Here is a 23,865-nt window from a genome sequence, read left to right as displayed (position 1 = left end):
AAAGATAGGCGCACAATCCCACCTTTGTCCAAAACACTGATATTAATGGAGGGGTGGGGTGGGGGTTGCTTTTATAACTACTAAAGAAAAATTAAATTAATTCATCATTTTTCCAGTCAGATGCTTTGTGTCTCTGTAATTAATGAGTGTGAATTGTTTAAGGATGCATTTAGAAAGAGGATTCTTTTTTAATGCAGAAATGATCAGATAAGCACCACTTAGGAAGACAAAAGCCATTCTAGTTGTGTAAAATATATTTTAGGAGGCTATGCAGGTTTTAAATAGATAAAAAGTGAATGCAAGCTTACCTGCACTGTGTTTGTGAGACCTTCCAGGAGGTCCAGCAGTTTGGTACCATCTCTCAGGTCAGTAAACATATCTCTGATGGAAGTCTTCCCTGTCTACAAGGAGAAAGATTTGTGTTTTTTATACTCTATTACAAATATTATATAAATAAACTAAAAACCAAACAGGGTCTCTGTGAAAGGTCACTGAAAAAAGAGGGATAAGGCTCTGCACTGATGTTGTCTCTGATGAATTAAAACAACAATTTTAGTTTGTCCGAAAAATAAAATCAATCAAAATAACTTCCTGTCATTTTTACCTTGAAAAACAAACCAATATAGTCTGTTTTTCACTTCTAAAAGGAAACACGAATACCTTGGAAAACTGTGCATTAATCCACTTTGTGAACGTTTTCTTCTGCACAGCATCATGCTCATCTACACAGAGAGAAAAAAAAAACAATGTTAGAAAACAGTCAACAGTCATAAACAGTCAATGTTCAGTTCTGTGGGTTTATTTCTGGAAAAAGCCGAGCTTCGGGTCAAACTCGCGGTCCAGCTGACACGCTGGTGATTGGTAATTATAGCTGCAGGCAATTATGGCCTAAAAGCATCTAGATCGATGAGGCCTCGACGTCAGAAGACTACAGGAACAAAATGTAGACAAGAGGGTTGTTTATACAATACGCTTAAATGTCAAAAAGAGTCCGAACCAAAGCAAACACAAATGTACGTGCGCACAGGCACCCTCGATCCCTTACTGTACAATGGAATCGAACTTTGCACATATTTCACATTCCCTTCCCACTTGACTCCCTCCTACCCGCTCCTCCTTTCTCCTCCACCGTGGCTCTAAAAAAGGGTCTCATTGTGCATCGGGCACCGGGTCAGCCGCTTTGATGTGCCCGAGCGACGGCCACATCCTGGTGTTTTTGAAGAAAGTCTCGCAGAAACACGAACTTCAAAAGGTAAACACTGAAATATTCTCTCCAAATTTCTGTCTGCATCCTACAATAGCAGCTGAAATAGAGAAACCATTGCAACTTTAACAATTTTTGTGAAAGCTGAGGCGTACGAGCACCTCAGCCCTTGGTGTGGTGGTTCACAAAAAGGGAAAATATAAGAAGTTTAATCTCCTAAATGAGCGACTAATAAAGTTTTAGTACACTTTAAAAAAAAAGTATCCTTTTTCCAGACTCTCATCCAGCAAACAGCATCAAAGGTCAAAGGTTACGATGTCCGGGCCCAGCAGCCTACAGCTCCTTTGTTGCGGGTTTGGTTTGTGTGTTTGCAGCCTCAGGCTGGGTGAAAAAGGGCATAAAAACATGAATGCGCTACAAGGCGAGGGCAGAGGCGGGGTGAGGGAGGTGAAGAGGTGGAGAGGACGAGATGACCTACATCAGAGCAAAGCGTCCAGTCTGTTTCTCCGTGTTCCTCTCCATCTAAACATTAGATGATGACTGAGGACGCGTTTCACCCCGGCTGCCAGCGCTACTCGCCAGGAAAAAGGGCTGTTCCTTTGAGGGGATAAAAGGAACTGGAACAAAAATGCCGTCTTCCATCAGATTCAAAATGAGAACCTACAACTGGAAATGATGCCACACAAAAAGTGATGTTCCACATTGTGTTTGTTTGAATAAAATGAAGCTGCTGCACAAAAAGGTCATTTTTTGCGCTTAGAATATTGATTCCAGCTGATTTTTCCACCTCAAAAAAAGAGGCCATAAGATATATAAAAAAAAGGGTGAGAGGCTGGCAGAGGATCAGGAGCTCCATCAACGAGCCCTGTCCTTCCAGCTCTATCTGAAGAGCCGGTCTGCTGAACGAAGGTCTCCTGGATTCTCCTTACTGTCCTTCTTGGCAGCACAATAAACCTGATTCATGCACAATACCACCCCCCCATTCCCCCCACCCACCTTGATCTGTCTGCTGCACCGACTCGCCAAAGCACAGGAATGTCCAACTGCTGGACAGATCAAAGCCTACATGTCCCCGAATGAGGAGCAGCGGAAAAACAGCAGATGATTCCCTCAAAGAGGAGCCTGTGCAGCGCCAGTCCACTAATCCACAGCTTCATTTACAACAAATAGATTAATAAAATGAACAATGTGTAAAAGTAACAAGGCCTACATTTTTGGAGTTGATCATTTTAGAGTATAATAAAAGGCTCTTTGGCTTTAAAGATAAAGCTGAGTAGTGGTTGAGATTCAGTGGTGTTACTTACATATATATTTTTAAACTTAGGTGGTCCTATGATTATTAAAAAAAAACTGTTTGAGGTTTTTTCTTTTCTTTTGTTTTTACCACTGCTGACATTACACTAAATCAACAGGCACAACGTGCCGTATCATTCCTCCAAAATGGAGATACAGTGTACCATATTGTAAACCAATGTTGTGTTTATGTTCAATACCAGGTAAATAAACAGACACCAGCATATGACTTTTGCTTTTTGCATCTTTAATTTAAGTAAATTTGCTGCAGCATGAGGATATTGTGGGACACTGGGGGGATTTTATTTTGAAAGAAACGTTTGTGTAGTAATTTCAAAAGCTAAAGAAATTACAATTGTTACATAAATCAATTGTAATACCACAATATTGCAACAATAAGTTACAGTTTATAAAAGAATGTCTTAATGGTGACAAAAACATAAAAATGTGTATTTTTCGAAATCATGAAGCGGGGCTGGTTGCAGACCTGGAGTTTAAATTTTGGATCCCAGGTATGAAAAGAATGGAATCTACAGCTGGATATGAAAAAATTAAGATGACATTTAAATTTTAGAGACCAGAAACCTAACATTTATCAAAGAAATAATTATAATAATTTGTGTAAAGCTTCTCATGGATGTTTATAGACAGCAATGTTTTTGACTCTAATAGCTTGAAAAACTAAAATCCTATGGGATCACAATGACTTTTTCCAAATAATTTTCCTATACTTTTATCGTAAATGAGTTTAAAATGCAAATTAATAAAAGCTGTGCTCGCCCAAAAAGGATTTTTTGGGGTTTTTTACGATAAACCCAAAAAAGAGGCAAAGGTCACATAAAAAAAGTAGATTTGTTTGCAAAGATGACCTCTGGATGTTTGCTGACAGAAGAAAATCCATAGAGTCAACATACAATTTAAAGAACTAAAAAAGCTTCCAGCATAAACTTGTTTGTTTGTAGCACTTGAAATCTAATAAATACATTTCTAAGTTTTAGGATATTTTAGGAAAAAAAAGGGTCTTTATGGGTCACTTGGTCATATGACAGAGTTATCGCACAAGCCCTGTGAGGCAAGAGCACATGGGAGAACATTAACCTCTGCTTTCTGTCACAACATCAGGACCTGTCTGTAAAAACAAAAAGAGACTTCTCCCTTTGGTCTAAAGCCTTTCTTTGAACAAAGAAATAAAAATTCTGTTTAAAAACTTATTTTTAAGGAGTTTTCCAAAGAGCGACATGAGTCCTCTGACTGAAAAGGGGTAAATGTACGTAAGCAGCTGAGAACACAGAGCGGACTCATGAGCAAACACAGCTCCAGTCTCCTTCCTTCACACAGGTGGAGAGTTGGCGACCACACAACAGGGAGGTGTGGGGAAGGGGAGGCACAGCGAGGTGAAAACCAAACAAACCGTGAGGGTTTCCACGACAGCCTCACACTCCAAACCCCAGGGTGATGTTTATAATGTTTGCTCAAGCAACGAGTCGCGGTTATTTTTAACAAATCTTTACTTAGCAGCTACAAGTTTGGTCCGGGAGCTCCAGAGTTTCATGAGGCCTTTAGTAAAAGTGATGGAGAACACTCAACACAAAAAAAGCTGCAGAAAATTACAAGTTATATCATTTTTTTTTGAAAAAAAAGCAATAAAGAAAATCAGCTTTTAAGCAAGAAAAATGGAGGAAAGGCCTTTTATCAAAGCACCACCCAGCTAGAAAGGTGCCAATCCTGAACAAAAGTGGATTTCTGGATAAATCAATTTTAACAGCCCTTAAAGGCATACATGCAAAAACCAAAAGCAAACCAGCACAGAACCCAATAACAGTCATTCGCAGAGATGTGTCATGTTTTTCCTTCGTAGGTTGAAAGGAATTCACTGAATTCCTCCAAATCCCAGGCATGCCTCCCACCTCTCTTCGGTTTGTCACTTGTTCTAGCTTGTCCCACCCCGCGATGCCTTGTTGACACCATTTGCTCACCACAATCTGGGAATTGATGGAGAGAACTGAACACCCCGAGAGGGCATTTACTCCGTTAACAAATGTGCACGGAACACTGTAATTAGAGAAAAGGAAGCCCAGAAAAGATGAAAAAGACAGACTGAATTTTTCAAAGAGAGGAAAGTAAATCATTAAAAAGGATTTCATGATTTCTGCGTCCAAAGAAACAAAATAATCTGAAGTAATCCATGGATAAGTAGGTAGAAGTAAGCGAAAGGCAGCTCCTTAGTCAATCCAACAACTTCCCAACATCCTAATCTGATTCTGCTCCAAAAGTCAACATTGGTCAACATTTCTCCAGTTTGAATCCAATCTAAGCGAGTTCCTACCTCTGACTTTGAGCCCAGGCTCTGCCATCTTCTCCCATAAGCCCCTCTGACAGAGAGGAAACGGTGAACCAAAAAAAGACAGGAGGATCACTTTGAAAAACCCTTTCCTCCTCTGCCTCTGTCGCTCCTTGACCAGACACGGATGGGAAGTATGCGGCAGCAGAGGGCGAGGGGAGGGAAAGAGGGGGCACCATCAATGAAAGGGAAAGGGATTGGAGCCGAGCGGAACGGGACAGGGCAAGCCTGTGAACAGGGAGCCATCCGGCACGGTGGGATACGGACTATGCACAGATAAATGCTTTGGCACCATCGCTCACTGCCATCACAAGATGAGGAGTGAGCGGGAAAACAAAAGCATATCAGATTACAAACTCAAATTTAATGGGAAAGTAAAGGATGCAGTGAAAAATTTAAGTTTCTGCTTTTCTGATTTCCAGTCTCGTCACAATAAGGCAGAAAGAAAGTATTATTTGAGTGAAAGTAAAGAGAAAGAAATGCAAGAGATGCTCAAGATTCATAGAACTTGCAGATAAAATGTCCAAAATGTACACTAGAGAACAGTTTCTCTTCTAGCTACACAAAAAAACCAGACTTTTGCAGCTGGCGATCTTCAAAAACAGTAGAACATTCAAACGCCGGTCAGCTTTTTAAGTACAGGAAAAGAACTTTACCCAATTCAGTGCCGTTCTCATGCTTTCCTTTCCTTCTGAAAAAGTTCCGCTTCCTCCATGACATCCATTTACTCAAATTCATGACGGAAAAAAGGCCTTTTAGACACGGAACAAGAAAGAGAAAGAAAGTAAGAAATGACACCGGAACAGGAAGACAAGGTGGTGGTGGTGGTGGAGGAAGAGACCAACTAAAAACAGAAAGAGGAAGAAGAGGTGAGAGCACTCACGAGGGTACTGACTGGGTGTGTTTATGCGGGGCCGTCGTGGCTGATGGGTCAGAAGTGCAATGAAACCAGAGGTAAGCTTTTGTGTCATCAATTCAAAGGAGAGGGACTTTATAGGTGTGCAGACATAAGAAAAGGATGTTCTGAAAAGTCCGAACTGTGAGAAACCACCATTTCACTGTGAGCTGGAAAGGAAGCAACAAAACCTGAAATAAGGAATCAAAGGAGGAAAAATACTTCCGTCCACTAATTTCCCATCTGAGTGGATCGAATCCACTTTGTTCCACCTAAAGCAGCCCAGGCTGTTCTGGTCACAGCTCTTTATTACTGCATTCATCTCAACTATAAACAAAAACCAGCTAAGTTCCCGTAGGTAGTGTTAATTATGAATATTAATTTAAGGGTTTTTAAATAACCTAAAGCCGCCTTCCTCACCAAGAACCCCACCTTTTAATGGCAGAAAAAAAAGATAAAAAGAGTTCAAGTTAAAGCCTTGCTACATTTCATACACCTGGGTATAGGCAGGGGTCGCATTTTATAACCCCCCCAAAACACACAGCTCTTGAAACGGGTTGATGTCTGGGTGGTTTGGTCCACTCCAATCAATAAAGTGCAATGGGAAATCAAAACCAACTCAATCAAGATGTGAAATATTAAATAACTTCCTGTCCACTTAAAGACCCGCTCTGATGAAAATTGTGTTTTTGGCATTTTTCACATGCTCTTGTGGCATTTTTCTGATGATTGAGGACACATATTAAGAAAATTTCGCACAAAATTGCATTCCATGTTTCTTTTATTTAATTTGTTGTAAATCAGGAGCAGAAAAATAAATGAAAATAAATATAAAAGAAAAAGAGCTTATTTGTATGGTAGAAAATACGCTGGGCGGGCCACAAGCACCCTGCTCTGGGCTTTTAGCAACAGAAAGGGGAGGGGGGCGGGGCTGCTCCGTGTCACCGTCCCGCAATCAACTCAAATTTCTAATGAACTGGCCACTGCAGTAGCTATGTCCTAGAAAATGACACGTTTTTTTGTTTTTTGTTTTTTTTTTTTGGGGGGGGGGGGGGGGGGGCAAATGGCATTATCATAATCAAAAGTCCGCTGGGAACGTTTTTAAGATAGATCAAAAGATGGTAGGAGCGAATCTTTAAAGTTATTGCCTCCTTGCTTGGATCTGTATTGCCAGCTGGTGCCAACTGGAAAGCAGCTGGAAAGCCGACTCAGGTGTTCACAGGTCAACTGAGAACAACAACCAAGTGTATGACATCTAAAATAAAAAATGGTTGCTAATGGATTCTATCAACTTTGCAGGAAGAAAGTGGTGTTTCAACTGTTGGGGGACAGACATGGTTAAGAGGAAGTATCTCCATGCAAAGCCTTTTTTTTAACGAAAAAAAAAAACGTAATTTTTCCAATAATGGCTGTAATGTTTGGTAAATGGCGTATACTTATATAGCGCTTTTCTACCTTCTTTGAAGGCCCAAAGCGCTTTACAGTCACAGACCCATTCACACACACATTCACGCACTGGTGTTGCAGCAAATCTGGTAAAACTTGGTGTTCACACATGCCAGTTGGCTTTGAATCAATGAGAAACGTCTTTTCCTCTTGTGTTCCACTAGAATTCTCTGTAAACGTTTTTAAAGTCTGTGACTTTCTAAAGTCTTCCATTGTCTGGTTGTGTCTTTATGAATGTAAAGTTACGGTTATAAAGTTGCAGAAAGGTAAATCCCTTTATAGTTTGAATTTGAGAACTATATGATGTTGCAGAACAGCCTGCATCCTCTTTATTTAGGAGCACATGTCTGCCCTGTTAAGCAGCCTGGACATGGGGCATCCGGTTAATCCTGAGAACTTTTTATGAAGCTACCAATGAGCCTACCAAGAGTTAACTAAAACCCCCCTAAACCTCAGCCTGTTCCTTGAGTTTTGTAAACTCTATCATGTGAAGGGTCAGAAGGTGGAGTGGGACACACGGCCAACAGCACCAGAGAGGGAGGAGAAAGTGGGGAGGGTTAAATGGAGGCAATTTGCTGTAGAAATTGAAGTTTTCTTGGATAAAGACCCTGGATTCTGTAAGAGTGCCTAACAGCCATAAGAAACCTAATGTTCTGCCTTCTTCTGAAGAGTCTGAATGTCATCTGTGCTGGGTGGAGTGTCTGGGTTGTTTCTGCACATGGACTCAGGGGGGAGAGCCACTGCCACGGGGGGAGTGTTTTGGCCACAGCCTCCATTCCCATATTTCCAGCTCTGGATTTTGCAGAGCATTCCCATGCTTCATCTGAAAAGCAGCAAGCCTTCTATAAACACCTCTGTTACTACGGGAACAGAAATTCAGCTTTGTTTTACCTCAGGCGATACAATTTTATCAAACGGTGACAGCAAAGGCTCCATCTCTCGGAGCGCTGGACATGCACACAGCTTTGCAGAGCAACCTTTTGCGGAGGGAGCAGAAAGGTACCAAATGTCCACAAGGCCTTTGAATTGTTATTTCAAAACAAGCTCAACCCCCCCCTTTTTTTCTTCTTTTTTTTTTGCAGACACATACACAGCAGTTGGATCCCGTCCAAGCACTCGGTACGCCCAGCTGCAGAGGGCCAAGGCTGGAATTAAGTTTTTGTGACATGTAGCTGAGCGAGTATGGTAACAAATGATCCACAACCTGGGTCTGAAAAACACGTTCCTGCCGGATCGAAGACAACAGCAATATTCCTGACAATACTCAGTGTGTCACACCCAGCTGTGAGATGCAAGGACGGGCATGGGTTTTTTAAAAGCTGCTCAACAAGTGTTAGTAACAAAAAGGGAGGGGTAGAAAGGTTTGGTAATGTGCAATGAAAGCTCAACTCTGAGATTAAACTACAGCCCAGATGCTGACGATGATAGAGTCCTCTAAGGGGAAAAACACAGGCTTTGCTTGGAGGTTTAAAAGCTAATCCAAGAAGAACTTTACCCCCAAAAACGTAAAAGTTCCACTTAAAGGACACCTGACAGTGACTTTAAGAAACTAATGTTTGATTACAAACACATTCCAGCCTATTAACTATTACTAAAGTTTGAATTTTTCAAATCAGGAGTAAATTAATTCACCTTTTTTGTAAAAAAAAAAAAAATTATCACAAACTTACTGATAAGGAGAAACTTGCAATATTAAAACTATAATTGCTTATAATGTAACATAAAGGAAATTGTCATCGATAGATGTATTATCTGAGATAACATCCTTTACATCAAGGTTCACTATAAACTTAAAAAAAGAAAACTGTTTGTTAAAGACCCACTCTGATCATCTTATGATCTATTTGGTCTTTTAATTATGATTATGTCGTTTTTAGACAAAATCAAAAAACCCGTCGTTTTCTGGGACACAGTTTCTGCAGAGCGGCAGTAGTTCATTAGGAATTTGCCACTGAGTTGTGGGCGGGACTGTTGGTGCAGAGTATTCCTTTCCTCATTTCCCATCATCCATCTGTTTACTTGCTCTCCAGCTAGCTTACAGCCCCTCCCAACCCCAACCTAACATTACCAGAGCAAAATAAATAGTGAACTATATCACAGTTATCCAGCCCTTAAGTTTAAAGGCAGCTGAGACGAGGAAAACAAAGACGTAGATCTGTTTGTCTGCAAGTGCATTTATCTGAATGGAGCAGAGCAGGGAGCTCGATTCTAGGTAGCAACTGCAAGCATTTTTTTTTTTTTTTTAATCTTTTTCTGCTCCTGATTGACCTCAACTTTGTTAAAGAATTTTCTTTTTACGTGTCCTCCATCATCCAAAAACGCCACAAGATCATGTTAAAAACACCAAAAACAGGATTTTCATGAGAGTGGGTGGGTCCTTAAATTTTTTTAAATTAGTTTATAATTCCAATGATCCCATTTGGGATCAGATGAGACCTTTTTTGATATTTTTTTTATCTGTTTATCTATTCATTGATTATTTGCTGGTAAAATAAGATATAATTGCTGTTGGAGGTACATTTTTATGAAAATCATAAAAGAACAAATATTATTTTCTCTTGTGTTCAGCCTGGCCACAGCGGTTTGAGTCATTTTCTATCTGCAACTATTAAAGCCTTATTCTGAATCCCAACTGAACAATCCATTTCCTCTCCTCTTTGGCCTCTGATCTATTTTTAGCTTCCAAATGTTTTATAATTCAAATATTGCTGGTTAAAAGCATACAAAGCTGTACAGACTGCAGATAAACGCAGCTTTTCTAAGACGTTACAGGATCTGTCACATAAAAGGAATGAAATGCTTCCATGCAAGCCCAGAGAGTGAGAACATATAACCTAGAGGCAATTGCTGCTATTGTTCAGAAGCCTGAAGCTCACTCTCCATCTTTAACTTGGCATTAGAATTTAAAAAACAACATAAAAACACGCAAGAGATCAACAGCCACAGTTTGAGTTTTGAGGATGCCACTGCCCTCCCCTCCTTGAGTTAAATTTCCAGTGTTGTTTAACAGGTTGCCAGAGCGACCTGAATATCTGTAAGAAAAGCGCAGAGGTCGGGGGCAAAAACAGTAAATTACAAACTCCATCAGCACAGTGAAATACCCAGCATGGACTCAATCTGTGCTGGAGAACTGACCCCCTACTATATGAGGAACATCATCCCTTTTCTTCTGTTGATCTGCTCTCTTCACCTCAAATCTTCAGCTGATGGGTCTTCAAACTGTCACAGGAAGCTCCGAGACATTCATTTTGTCACCAAAATAAAACCCACTTATGCATGGCTGCATCAGATTATTATTATTTAGAATATTTACTTCCCCCAACATGTTCTCCATTATGTTTTGGAACAGAAAACCTGTCACTTTTCATCACATCCTTGCATCTTCTGATTGAAAACAGTACTTGAAGAAATTATACTAAACCAGAACAACAACCTGTTTCCCTTTGTAGGAGGTGTCTGTAAAAAATTAACCTGTGGAATGGAGATAGAAAGAAGACACTGGGTGCGGCTCCCTGAACCCATCCCTGCATTCTTGTCTTCCCCCTTTCCCCTGCTGTCATTGGTCACCTCTCCGCCTACTTTCTCTTTCCCCCGGCGAACGTGCCGCTTCTCCGGTTCTCTGCGGGCCTTTGTTGCCTGCCTGGCCTCTGTCTCTGCCCCCCCTCCTCCCCTGCCTCTACGGGAACTTGGGTTAACCATGCACAACAGGATTTCTGGCACTGCTTTTGGAGAATAACCCTTTAGCACGCACAACAAACCATTCCTTGTTCTGTAAAGAGACATATTCGTTAAGACCCCTGAGAGAGCTGCTGGCACTTCCCTGCAGGCGCTTCACACCAGGTGAGTTAAGCGGAACAACAAGTTTGAAGAATATGAACATACCGGATCTCCACTTAATAATATCACTGAACTCTTCATTGGCTCCTCCCTCTGCTACGTCTCCATGTGATGCCATGCTGGTTGATTATTAATCCAGGTGAAAGTTGGTGGTGCACATCCAGGCCTCTTGCCACACAGCGCCTTTGATCTGTATCTGCAAGCAAAAATAAAGCGTCTATCTCTAAATAAAAACACTTTTAAGAAGAGGGGATTGAACCTGAAACTCACCTGTATAGGAGTTTACCCCATCAAATAACTAAATGTATCCCTTTTTTCCCCCTTTTCCCATTTGATTCAGTTGCATCAAACCAAATGAGTACTTTCAAAATGAAACCCACGCATGGCCCAAATATAAAGTGAAAGCATTCATCAACAGTTGTGGAGAAAGGATCTCCTGCATCCTCTCATTACAATCAGACATCATCCACTCAGGAATAACCTGCCTTTTTACCATGAAAGGACTTTTCTGCAGGTTAAACAAGAGGAGCAAGGGGAGCTGCAGTTTTTGGAGAATGACGTAAGCCTCCCAAAAGTAACAAATGTAAACTTGTTGTAAATGTAAATGTAAAATTTCAGTTCCTCTCTCTGACAGGACATGGTTACAGTCAAACAGGAACAAACACACAATCTGTTAGATTAAGATGGTAGTTTTGTATATTTGAAAGAATTTTATGTGAATATCTTGGACTTCTGCACGTTGAAAATAAGGATTTAAACAAATGAGAACTCAAATCACTTGAAAATCAAGCTCCAGGTTGGAGATTTATAGTTTGGTGGGCCCATAAACGTTTTAGGACATATGTTCCCTATGATAATAATTCTGACAGAAAAACTCTAATGAACAAACTTTCTTGACATTGGATGTGAAAAGTTCTGGTTTGTGAATCCGACTCACCTCCACTTCTGTCACCAAGAGATCAGGAGACGAGTTCTCCCCAAAACCAATCTAAATGTATGGACGGCTGAGCCTGGATGTGGAAACTATTCCCTGCAGAGGTCACTTAAGGCATTTCAGCGGTGTTAACGCGCTTTCCTGAAAGTTCAATCGAACTTAAGTCATACTAGGAGCGCCGTCCTTGGGTACATCCACGTTTCCACACTCAGTGGCGCCGCCGCCTTCAAACTTCTCCCTCGATCCGTGTCCAGAAATGAAAAAGGTAGATGTTACATTTCACCGCTGAACCTGGCTGCGCTTCAAGCAGGTCCAACAACTTTATTGTTGCTGCTTTTCTTTACTTTCTCCCTGTTGCAGGAGCCGCAGTAAAGCTACGGTTTTGTCTCCGTGCGGCGGAACAGCTGCGGCGATGCGTTCAGAGTTTTAACCCAACTTCCTGTTTCTGATAAATAGGTCGCTTAAATAAAACAAAAAAACGTAGTTTGAGCTTTACGTATTTATTTATCATAATTTATTTCATACAAAGAAGATTAAAGGAGTGAGTTTGTGTGGAAAACAAATGTTCTTTACTGTAAGATAAAGTATTTCCTACCGTTATGTGGCTCATTGAAAGCAGCGCGTTTTCATTGAGTAACTCTCCACGTAGCAGCTGTTTGTGACGAAACCTTTACTGCGCAGGCTTCACCGGAAGTCTATTGTCCAGCATGGGTAACTTGATCATCCCGAAACGCTCCTGCAGGCTATAAAAGTTTTCCTGATTTAGAGATGGAAACATGGCGCGATGGCCGTCACGTGACGCGACACACAACAACCCCAGTCAGTTTGTTTATAAAGTTTGAGTTTATAATCAAAGGTGATCAAAAAAATTTTTTTTTATAAATCTTTTAAGAAAACCAATACAGTGGAACTGTTTCAATCTCTCCTGTTCCAATAATGCTTGATTAGTTTAAATTTTCAAACTACATTTAGAAAGCAGTAGATGTACATAAAATTCATGAGAGATGCCACCTCAAAATTAAATTAATTATGTAATATAAGTATAAAGCAGACATTCATCTTGTGACTATAAGAAATAGTATTAAAACATATGACATGAAATTGTTTTTGTTTGTCTGCTCTATTGAAATTTTGAAATAAAGAAATTTAAACAGAAAAAAAATTCTAAACCCTTTTGTTTACGTTCTCAAAAGTAACTTGATATAGTTTCTTAAGACTTAAAATATTCCTAAGTAAAGATTGCTTATTTTTTATTGAAATGTTAATAAAGAACTTAATGCACAAACCACATGGAATACTTTTGTAAAAGATCGTCAGCAAAACAACAGAAGTTCAAGGCTTTTCTTTCAGCTAAATTAGAGTAACTTTTGCAAATAATAAAGCATAAATAAAATAAATCGTTGCAATTGTATGCGATGTAAACAAAAAATAATTAAGGCTAACTTTTTGACAAACTTTAAAGTCAAAATTACTGACTTTGTTCTGTGTTCTGGCAAAGTTGAAATTATAGACAAACATTATGACATGGGTTTACAGCGCCCTCTTTCGCGCTTACGGTGCATTTACTTCCTATTCGTGCGTTTTAAGAGTACATTCGTTTATAATAATAATTATAAATACATTTAAAAGCTCAATAACACAAACAATGTTGAATAATATATTGCATATAACCAGATACAATGTTTTCTTTCAACAGTGAGATTTGTTTTATTTTTTAAACCACATCGACAGCTCCGTATATCGTCACAATACATTTTTTCAATGTAATTACATATTAATTGTAAATAGTTGAAAACAATGTACATCAAAAAGTGTAAATGACAAAACATTAATGGGTTTCAGATATAAACCATGAAGAAATTCAATTTTCCGCGTCGTAATAAAACGTCTAGTTAGTAATACTGTGAATTTAAAAGTCTCAGTAGTCATATCTAAAATGATAGTTAAAAATGATGTATTTTAAATATTTTGTTTGTGTAAGCAAAACTTTTGCTACCAGGAGTGGGGTTCGAACCCACGCGGACATATGTCCATTGGATCTTAAGTCCAACGCCTTAACCACTCGGCCATCCTGGTTAGCACGGCTCTCTAGGCCGTACATCTGGTATAGAATGCTAAAGACACAGCACGGATTAATCATTGTTCTCATTTGATTGTCATATGTTTATTGCCCATTAACTATGGCGTCATTATATGTTCATTTTGGACGATTGAGTCGGATTTGATACTGTTAGCGATTAGCAACTAGATCATGTGCTTTACGCTCGTCACAAAAAACATTTCTGACTACTTTCATTATGGGTGTCCGCTTTTTTATGCGCATACCATCGATGCACACTCGCAAAAACGACATAATAATATGGATGCGTGTTTAAAAAATACATTTGTTATTCGCATGTTGCTAGAAACACAATCCCATCACAACAGCTACTAAAGTTAGCTAATGCTAATAAGCAGAAGTTGCAACTAAGCACTTTCCTTGCTGTAACCCTTGATTAGTTAGTGTGCCGGGAATCGATTACAACGACGCTTCAAACAAATAAACGTCCTTCGTAAAGCAAATAGGGTTATCAGGCACTATATATTATCCGCGAAATTCACACAACAGTGAATTACCAAAATATGGTCCAGAGAGCTTCAGAGATTCGATACTAAATATGTATACGCGTGCTTTCTGTCCAAACTTGAGGACGGAGGTTAAAAGCAGCGCTGAAGCTACATAATCAAAATAAACGGACATTTACACCTAACTATAATTTTCCTTAACGTAGTTTGGTTCGAATGCGATGGCTGCACATCCTCCAGGGGCGTGTTTTGTCAGAACCTCTCTACATGGCAACCTCTTTAATTTTACGACAGGGTTTTAGGGCCACCAAAAAAAAAAAGTAAAATTACGAGATTTTAAGTCGTAAATTTATGAGAAAAAACTCGTAAATTTACGAGATTTTAAGTCGTAAATATATGAGAAAAAAAACTCGTAAATTTACGAGATTAAAGTGGAAGTGAGCATGTAACAGCAGCAGCAAGTGAAGGCCGCGCAGCAGCAGAGCAGACCGATTGAACTTAGTTGATCAGGTCAGCTAAATGTTTATTGATAACGTTCCAAATGTTTGGGAGCTCATTAGTTTGATTTACAATTTATTAATGTTTTATTTTACTGATGGGTGGTTTCCAGGATCTCTGCAGCCCAATGAAGCCATCGGTATCCCTGCAGCTGTTCACCTGAATCATTTCTTCTTCCAAAGACAAGATCTCTACATCTTTGTGACGCTTCCGTCTGAGGAGGAGCCCTTTTTGGCATTTTCAACGTTCTAAAGCTATTATAACAGACTATTTTCATTCCTCTTTATTGTTTTATGTTGAAACGCGACGTTTCATCTGGAGGAGGAGGCATAAGTAACACTGTTTACTTCCGCATTGGTGTTCGGATGATTGGTTCATGACGTAAGGTGACAAATGAACTTCAGGGTGTGTGAATGAAAAGGAAAATAAAGGCTGCAGCGGTCCTCTACACCCAAACGTGTCTCTGAGCTCCTTATTTTACAGATGAAACTCTGCTTTACCAACACCGAGCCCCAGAAAGCCGGCTCCACTGAAAATAATCTGATTTTGAGTCGCTAAAAGGTTTAGAATCTCTTTGTTTTTTAAACAGATCCGGGAATAAAGCTCCACAAAAGGCTCCACATATTTCATCTTCTAGCTAGGCTCCGACGAACGGAAAACTTTGGTGTTTACTCTTTAATCCATGACTTTTTTCTCGTAAATTTACGAGATTTTAAGTCGTAAATTTATGAGATATAAACTAAAAAATAAAAGTCGTAATTAAAAAAACGTTTTTTTTTTGTAAACTGGCCCTAAAACTCTGTCGTAAAAAGTAGTTTCATTCACGTTTTTTATTTTCAATTCTTAAGGCCTGTTCACACCGGGACGAATTTCGCCGGCGATTTTCGCCGACGTTTAACGCCTCGTGACTAAACAAAGGGCACCAACGAGAGTGTGCACACCGACGCGAAAAAACGCCACGCGTTAAAGCGTCAAAAAAAAAAAACGCCTCGGGTTCGTTTTTTTTTTTCGACGCATCGCGTCGAAATCTACTCGACCAATGAGAATGGTGCTTTTGCTCACGTGTCTGGAGCTTCTGAAGTTACAGTAAAACACAACTTGGGGGCGCTCAAACACAAAACTGCCTTGCTGAGCACACATACCAGCGAAGAAGTTAGACGCCAAGTAGCGTCTACACAGCCGCGAAGCAATAATGACGGACATTCTAAAATATCCCCGAACCAAGCACCAGTTGGAGCTACTGGTGCTTGAAATATTCATGTTTTCTTTGTTTGATTCTGACAAGCGCGTAAATACTTGCTCTCTTCTTCTGAGTGAAAAGCGACTTTAAGAAGCGTAAAGTTGCGCAGCGCCACCTTGTGTACAGGAGTATTTCTGTTTTACATTAAGCGCCATCTAATGTCAGGGAATGAAATTGCATGTTTACTCCACTCATCGTCAGCGAAAATCGCCTGGGTGTGAACACAAAAAACGTGGCGAAAAACGCTGGCGAATAACGCCTGGCGAATATTCGTCCCGGTGTGTACGGGCCTTTATACTATAGACTGTGTGCTGTGTGTGATGGATGATCTGATAGCAAACCGGTTTTTCTGTTTTGCAGAAGAATAAAACATTCCTTTGTGTACGACAGACTGTCAACATCAGCCAAATATCCTTTCATAATGTTAATACATAGACTAGATGCTACATAAATTTAGCAAACTACAAAAAGGCTGCAATGGGTTAAAAAAAACCCGGCATAGCTGCAGGCTGCTACAAACCTATAAAAGCCCACATTTTAAATTAGGAAAAGCTTTTGAGTTAATACACTTTCAAACGAACACCTTAAAATTAACAAATCCTCTTAATTGCTGGCTTTATGACCCCGTTCTGGTGCAGGGACGGATGTAGGCGTGTGCAAAAGGGGGAGATGACCCCCTAAATGCTGTGAATGTCCCCCCAAATGAGATGCCTGCAAAAATCCACAATTAGCTAAAGAAATAAAAAGTACTAAACGATACACAGCAAAACTCTATTAAAATAAATAAATAAATGAATAAATAAATAAAATATAATATTATATGTATATGAAATAAAATAAATCTTTATGAGGGACTAGCAGACAGACGGACAAAAAGACAAAACAGACATAAAAAGAAAAAAATAAATAAATGCAGCCTAATGGGGCACAAACTAGTGACCATCTTGTGCCGGTCCAAAGCCCAGTAAATGCAGAGAGCATGTCAAATATGAGTAACCCTTGTGCTATCCTAGGCACTTTAACATTGGGAGTTGGGTCATCTAGACCCACTAGACAGTGCGCTGAACCTTTTTTCTTCAATGATTTGAGATCTTCACTGGTGTCCATGGATTACATGAAATCCTCTCCACCTTTATCCACATTTGTCATGGTAGGGAGAACATGTCAATGTAAGGGTGGGGTCATCTATGATAGCACAAGGATTAAAGGAGAGGGATAAAAACAAACTGATATAATGATTTGACACCCTAAACTCTCAGTACAGCCAAAATTGCCCCACTCCAACCCCCAATACCCTACTTGCCCCCCAATATGCCTAAATCTGGGTCTGTTGTGATTTGTTGAAAACTACATGCTGCATCTGTCTTTTTTATATCAAAATCTAAGTCTGATGCCAACAAATTTGATAAGGAGCTATATATATATATTTATATCTAAAAAAATTATATCGTGCTCAAATTATGTTTTAAATTTAGGTTTGCACAAATGTTTACCCACATTTCTGAAGGTGTCTGCTGATATGAAAATGTAAAAAAAGAAGAAGATAAAGAACAGACACATTGGAATGTTAGGAAAATATGATTTTCTTCTCTTGTATTCCTCACAAAACTCATGTTAGACAGTGACTGGCAGTGACAATCATTAGAGGGACATTATGCTATAGGATTAAAACATTCTTCATCTAAAAAAAAGGTACATTTTTCCATGTTTATGTACAGTCATAAGTTCTTGATCAAATGAAAACAAAACATGTAGTTTTTGACAACCTTCACTTTCAAACCTTTAAAATTAAGTTAATCTCTGCAGCACAAAGTTCCTTCTGAATCTTGTTTTGCCACAAACATCTCAGCAATATTTCCAGTTAATATTGGTCTTAGTTTGATTCCAGACCAAAGTAAAATAAATAAAGTTTAGCTATTTCCAGAAAGGTAAACATGGACAACATGTCAGACAAGGGTTTTTCTTTTTATGGATTAAGGCCTCTTTAAATTTATGGTCAGAGTTCTTAATGTGTTCCTCAGTTTTGCCCACATGTGTCTCAATGCTGTTAAGAAGAGATCCCTGCTCCTCCACCAGCACAGCCATTTGCAAAAACATTTCATGGATGTCCTTAAGCCTGGCCTCCAAGTTCACCAGCTCCGTGTGTCTAGTTTTGATCTCATTCAGAGCTGTGCGGCACGATTGTGCACCTGGTGGCTGAAGACTCTGGCAAAGCTCTTCCCAGCCTTCTCCACCTTTGTTCACCAGGTCATTCAGTTGTTCATCACTAATGTCCTTCCCAATGATGGAAGCCTGCCTTTGGATCCTCGTCTTACAGATTTCCCTCTGCTTCTCCTCTGCACTGTTGTAATTTTCCATTGCACTTCGAAGGGCAAAAGCCAGTGTGTCATATTGAATGCGAGCAATGCGACTAACAGCCCGGTTTCCGCCCTCAGTTTGCTCCAACTCATTGGCACGATCACCCAGAGCCTGAATCCTTTTGTACACCGAATCCCCCTGCTGCTGGATCTTTCTGGCGATGGAATCTGAATCCCGTTTCAAAATGGAGAATCGGCTCACAGAGGTGCCATACCGTTCGTTGTTGTTTTTCAGACGCTCTACGTCCAAGCTGAGCAAGATGATACTTTTGCGTATCAAACTGGCCTCATGAAGGATTTCTTCCATAGTGTTGGACTTCTCAAATATAACAGCCTCCAGAGTCAAAGGCCCTTTGTCTACATCGTACTCAGGTACAAAGCAACCCGAGTCTTTATCGTCCTCCTCCTCAACGATGGTCTGCAGTCTTTCCATCATGTCCCGCATTGTGCCTGAGGGTTTGCTGGAACACAAGTTTTTTTTTTAGTTTGGACATTCCAACCAGTTAAGTTAAAGCATTTTATCTTTTAACAATGACAGCAGTCACAGTTCGACTGCCTACTGGAATGTCTTCTTATAAGAGGAACAAGGAAGAAAAATTTTAGCTGAAATTTTCAGCTGAAAATAAGAACAAGTTGCCAATAAACACATATGTACTCCAAGTATTATCCTTAAAATTATGTTTGCTAGTCACAACTTTGAAAATTTAGAACAATTTAGAACAATTTATGCTGTTTAGAATGTCAATCCTTTAATTCTATAATGCAAAAAGTGTTTAAATATCTACTAAATTCGTTTTGGAGTTGGTTGTTAGAGATCTTTAATCAGATTGCACACAGTTCCTCCTATTGTCAAATGTGTGTGCACCCACACTTTCTTCTGATAAATAACGAAAATTTATCTTTTCAAAGAAAAGAAAAAACTTTCTTACCGCTTCTGACTCCAAAAAACAAAATTCTTCCCAGGTTATTGTATAATTTAGTCAATTTGCCTTGACGCTCTCTTCAGAAGCATCCTCCCGACCAAGGAACTCTCGACTGTTTTCGTTTCTCTGCATGACTGCCACCCCTTCGCAGTTGACGTGCAGTCCGTCCCCCTGAAACACGATTGCTTCCTTACAGAAAGGTGTTTTTTCTCTTAAGTGACTCATTAAAGTAGGCAGTCCCATCAAGTGACGCATACAGACACTGAGCCAACAGATAGAGAAAGTCTTTTGTGTAATGACAACACCTGTGCACGGATGCAGTCATGGTGAGTTTGCACTGTCAGGAATAAGGAAGTTTGAAGTCACGACCAACAAATATGAGTTTCAAATAGGGACAAGAATCAAGACAGTTTCAAGTGTCTTCTTTATTGTTTTGCGTTAAATACACGTAGACAGACAGTCATTGTACCATCATCGGAAATTATTTACAGAAATGGTGTTTGAAGCACAAAATCTCAATGCTCAATTTAAGGTTTTGTTGCTGTTCCCCTCACAAGACAAGGACCACTCTGAGAAAGAAACATGAAGGGATATTTTTTATCCTAACCAACAAATTCCTTTATTAAATACAGAAAACACTTTAAGAATCCATGTAAATGGTACTCATCCTTTGATTAGCTTTTCATTTTACCAGTGCAAAAGGACAAAGTTGTTTCAAAAGTAGTATTTGAAAAGGCTTTTTTTTGGCATTTTTCTGCTCAGGGCAACACAGTGCAACACAATTTTTCCAGGGTTTAAAACACTTTCTTATCCTCTAAAATCTCCGAGGTCACAAAACTAAAAAAAGTCTCAGTCATTGGGGAATTTGTTGTGATATGAGTTAGTCTGAAAACCTTCTAACAAACAATAATTTAATTAAAGTACAGTTTTTTTTTCCTATGCTAGCAAAACTTTTTGTCCCATTCTAACCAGCCCGTTTTCATTCAGTAACCATAATTTTCTAATGTCAGAGAGAAAATGTTTGTTTTTTGTTGTGACATCCCTCCAACCATGTTTTTTTTTTGATTGTCTTTATTTGTAACATGGAAAGCAGCTGCAGAACATCTTTTTGAAAGGGTTGTCTCTGTCGTGACGTTTGGCGGTGCGAAGTTTGACGAGGGCATCCTGCAATCCTGCGTCTGTTTTTTGAACGTTGGTCTGGATGGTGTCGAGCATGGGACCCTGTTCCTCCACGAGCAGAGCGATGTCCAGGAAGATTTCATGGATACCTTTGATACGATTCTCCAGATCCATCAGCTCCTGGTGACGCTTCTCGATCTGGGACAGAGCTGATCGAGCGGTTTTACCTTCTGTCACTACATTGTCAGTGAAGATGTTCCACTGGCCCTTCTCAATCATCTCCTCCAAGTCTTCCCCCGTCACCTCACGCCCCACTATCTCCATTTGCCTCTGGATCTGTGTCTTGCAGGTCTCACGATGGCTCATCTCAGCCTCGTTGTAGTCAAACATGACGTCACGAAAACCATTACTGAGGCAAGCATACTGGGTTCTGGCGATGCGCGTGACGGCAGAATTAGGGCCATAAGATTCTTTCAGCTTATGGGCTGTCCCATCCATGTCGTGCAGGCGGGCTAGCACACCTTCTGCCCTTTTCTTTATGTCAGCACCGATAGCATTAGTGTCTCTTTTGATTGTACTGAGGGTGGTGACGCCTTGGAACATGCGAGAGTTCTGCTCTCGAAGCCTTTTCACCTCCAGGCGGATGAGCTGGATCTCTCTGTGAATGTCTTGTGATTGGGAAAAGATCTCAGACAATGCAGGGCTACTGTCAAAAATGACTGCCTCATGAGGCAATTCCTCCTCCAGGTCGATGTTACTGAAGGAGTCAGACGTAGTGGACTCCTCATATTCCATTGGCTCAATGTTGACATTGGACACTAGTTGCAGGTGATTTAGTCTGTCCCTCATGGTTGCGCTGGAGTTCAAGTGAAGATTGCCGATCTCTAAATTACACTCTTTGGTTACTGTTCCTCCGATGCGCGTTGGTTGAAAACTCTTAATAAAAGGACCAAACTGGAAAAAAAAGCATAAACAATTGTATTTATGTTGGATTCTGCTTATGACTGTCTTAAAAAGTGGGAGACGTACAGAATAAAAGCAAACAAGTTTAAAAATATCTGGTCTTTCCTTCTTCCTTCATGTTTTACCAACCCATAACCCTTCACTGGTCTAACAGGTTCTCTTGAGACTAGTCAAGGGAGTTAGTTCTCACAAAACCTGTTCTATCTATCTGACGTCTTTATTCAAGCATTCTTGTGACTTTTAGCCTTGTGTGATTCTGTCTACCAAGAATTTCAGCCCTAAAGTTTGAGAAATAATTTTTGTTCAGTTTGTTTATAATAAGTTGAAGATACTGTTGACAGTGTTTTAAGGCAACTTTCAGCCAAATAAGCCTGCAAATGTTTGCATAGTTTTCAACTGAAAAAAAATTGCTGTCAAGTGTAAAAACAGTAAAAAATGGTGGACAAATTAATTCCAGTTGCCTGTTTTCTGATTTTTTTCATTGCACGAAAAGCACCAGAATTGTCAGTTATTCTTGGAATTTTTGGTAAAATGATTTGCTTAATGAAAAAATCAGTCTGCACACTCAAAATGTTAGATCATTTTTGAGACTTTTTAACTAACTATGTGAGTATTTTAATAAAAAAAAGTTGGCCAAAAAAAGGATTTAAAACCTCAATTTGTGCTAAAATTTGTCATTAGAGGGATTAAAAAAAAGTAAGAGGATAAGACATTTGTTTTGTCAGAACACACATGGTATGTAATCTTATCTCCTAATGTGGCTTCCTAAACATCCCAAATAAAGAAAAATCACCTTTTTTCATCTAAAGTCCGCGGAAATTAAGCCTTGTCCTCTGATGTCTGCGTCGCCACAGCACCATCCTCCGGGTCCTCTGGACTGGAAGCAGCAGAAGTGCGTCCTGGATGCGTAAAGCTACCGATCCAAATTGGAAACGCAGTGCAGAGGCGATGGACTGCGTCGGGTCACACAAAGGAGCTGTAATGATGTGGCTTGAGGAATGAAGTCAAGTCGGTTTGGACTTGCAGTGACGCTGCGTCGATTGTATAGTGAGGGTGTGAACAGTGGGTGCCAATCTGAGCAGCCTCAAACGCACAGGGGGCTCCCCGCGCACCGATATCCACAGAGCATCACAGAGGCTGAAAACGTGCTTAAAGGGGGAAACTCTGTCAAGCATCTGAGTTGTATTTCTATTTCTTTCCTTTTTTGTTCGAGTCATACCTGACGACACCAAGTCAAACCGGTACTGAAGCTTTCATATGAATAAGATTTTGCCAGCCACGCCTAAAGTACTTTCAGAAAGTCTTTGAGTTTTCGTTTAAGTTGAGACTGAACAGTCTGAATGTGGTTAAACCAGCTTTTTGTCTGATTAGAAAGTATCACGACTTAAAAAATACCTTAAACACGAGAAATAGACCCCATAAAACGTGTTCCATCACAAAATTGGAACTTGACTTTATTATGTTTATTATTTATTGAAAGACTTTTAATGATATGGTTCAAAAACATAAAGAAACAAGATTACTTTCCTTAAAAAATGTCTACATCCTAAAAAATGTTAGATCTCAAAAAACAAACATTTTTTTTCAAATCTGAACGTTAATCTAGTTTCTGTTTGTCTGCTCAAAACTCACCTGATTAAATTATTCTTGGCACCATATCTTTCATTTTCACTGGCACACTTTTGTTTCCTTTTAGCATTTTATCATGATTTTTGATTTTTTTATAATTATCCTGTACAATGTGTTTTCAGTTTGAAAAACATTTTGACCACTGTAAACAGGTTGTGCTGGATTTTTCTAGCTTTGAAACGTGCAAGTATTTTAAAGTATGAACTTCTCCAATTGCTTCTTTTTTCTCTTTTAGTTTTAACCATGCATTTAAATTAGACGGAGTCTCAGGGCATTTTGCACTTAAGCCTGAAACCTCACCTAATGCATACTTCAGATTTTACACAGTACATGTTTTGAGAAAGTAAGTAAAGCCAAACGTCAAAGAATCAAGTTTAATTTGGCTCTCTCAAAAACATTTATATTTGACGTATTTTATTCAAAAAGGTAAAGCCTATGAACAAAATAATTCCCTTTTATTTTGTTTAAACCCTTCAAAAGTTGTATGAAGATGAGAAGACATCAGATCATGAAGCCTATAAAAATTGTGTGCAATATGTTCTTGGATTCTTAACATTTTTAAACAAGCACACGATTCAAACTAAATCAAGACCACGATTCATATTTGAACAGATGGTATTG

At 39.5% G+C, this 23,865-nt stretch overlaps 3 protein-coding genes and 1 non-coding gene across 9 annotated transcripts in view; all 4 read right to left on the bottom strand.

Annotated features, from left to right (window-relative positions):
* Positions 1-12,361, bottom strand: part of utrn (utrophin) — a 143,423-nt gene extending 131,062 nt beyond the window's left edge. For 4 of the 6 annotated variants that reach the window (XM_023953086.2, XM_023953091.2, XM_023953088.2 and 1 more), the window contains exons 1-3: positions 5,495-5,637; positions 661-722; positions 309-401 (exon numbers count right to left, since the gene is read on the bottom strand). In XM_023953086.2, the coding sequence (XP_023808854.1) occupies positions 309-401; positions 661-722; positions 5,495-5,576 (237 nt within the window). In that variant the 5' untranslated portion in view covers positions 5,577-5,637. Of the gene's footprint in view, positions 1-308; positions 402-660; positions 723-4,823; positions 4,939-5,494; positions 5,638-11,061; positions 11,213-11,953 lie in introns of those variants that run through there. The other 2 variants (XM_023953087.2, XM_023953089.2) reach the window with 2 other exon arrangements.
* Positions 12,362-13,943: 1,582 nt separating this feature from the next.
* On the bottom strand, positions 13,944-14,026 carry trnal-uaa (transfer RNA leucine (anticodon UAA)). Its single transcript has one exon. It is a non-coding gene; the product is annotated as a tRNA-Leu (tRNA).
* Positions 14,027-17,818: 3,792 nt separating this feature from the next.
* On the bottom strand, positions 17,819-19,672 carry LOC101166100 (syntaxin-11-like). The gene is made up of 2 exons (XM_011491640.4): positions 19,540-19,672; positions 17,819-19,071 (listed from the first exon to the last, which is right to left on the bottom strand). Exon 2 carries the CDS (start codon positions 19,053-19,055, stop codon positions 18,168-18,170), a length of 888 nt encoding a protein of 295 aa, XP_011489942.1. The 5' UTR covers positions 19,056-19,071; positions 19,540-19,672; the 3' UTR covers positions 17,819-18,167.
* A 271-nt stretch (positions 19,673-19,943) lies between these two features.
* On the bottom strand, positions 19,944-22,801 carry stx11b.1 (syntaxin 11b, tandem duplicate 1). The gene is made up of 2 exons (XM_004083498.5): positions 22,409-22,801; positions 19,944-21,606 (listed from the first exon to the last, which is right to left on the bottom strand). The coding sequence occupies exon 2, from the start codon at positions 21,499-21,501 to the stop codon at positions 20,605-20,607; it is 897 nt and encodes a 298-aa protein (XP_004083546.1). The 5' UTR covers positions 21,502-21,606; positions 22,409-22,801; the 3' UTR covers positions 19,944-20,604.
* Between the last annotated feature and the right edge of the window lie 1,064 nt (positions 22,802-23,865).

Source organism: Oryzias latipes, chromosome 24, assembly GCF_053564925.1.
Source record: "Oryzias latipes strain Hd-rR chromosome 24, Olatipes_Hd-rR_3.1".
Taxonomy (NCBI): domain Eukaryota; kingdom Metazoa; phylum Chordata; class Actinopteri; order Beloniformes; family Adrianichthyidae; genus Oryzias; species Oryzias latipes.
Note: the sequence above shows the minus strand (reverse complement) of the source record. Positions and strands in the feature narration are given on the sequence as shown.

Coding starts and splice junctions, on each gene's coding strand:
- LOC101166100 (XM_011491640.4), bottom strand. CDS start 19,055: ATGCGGGACATGATGGAAAGACTGCAGACCATCGTTGAGGAGGAGGAC.
- stx11b.1 (XM_004083498.5), bottom strand. CDS start 21,501: ATGAGGGACAGACTAAATCACCTGCAACTAGTGTCCAATGTCAACATT.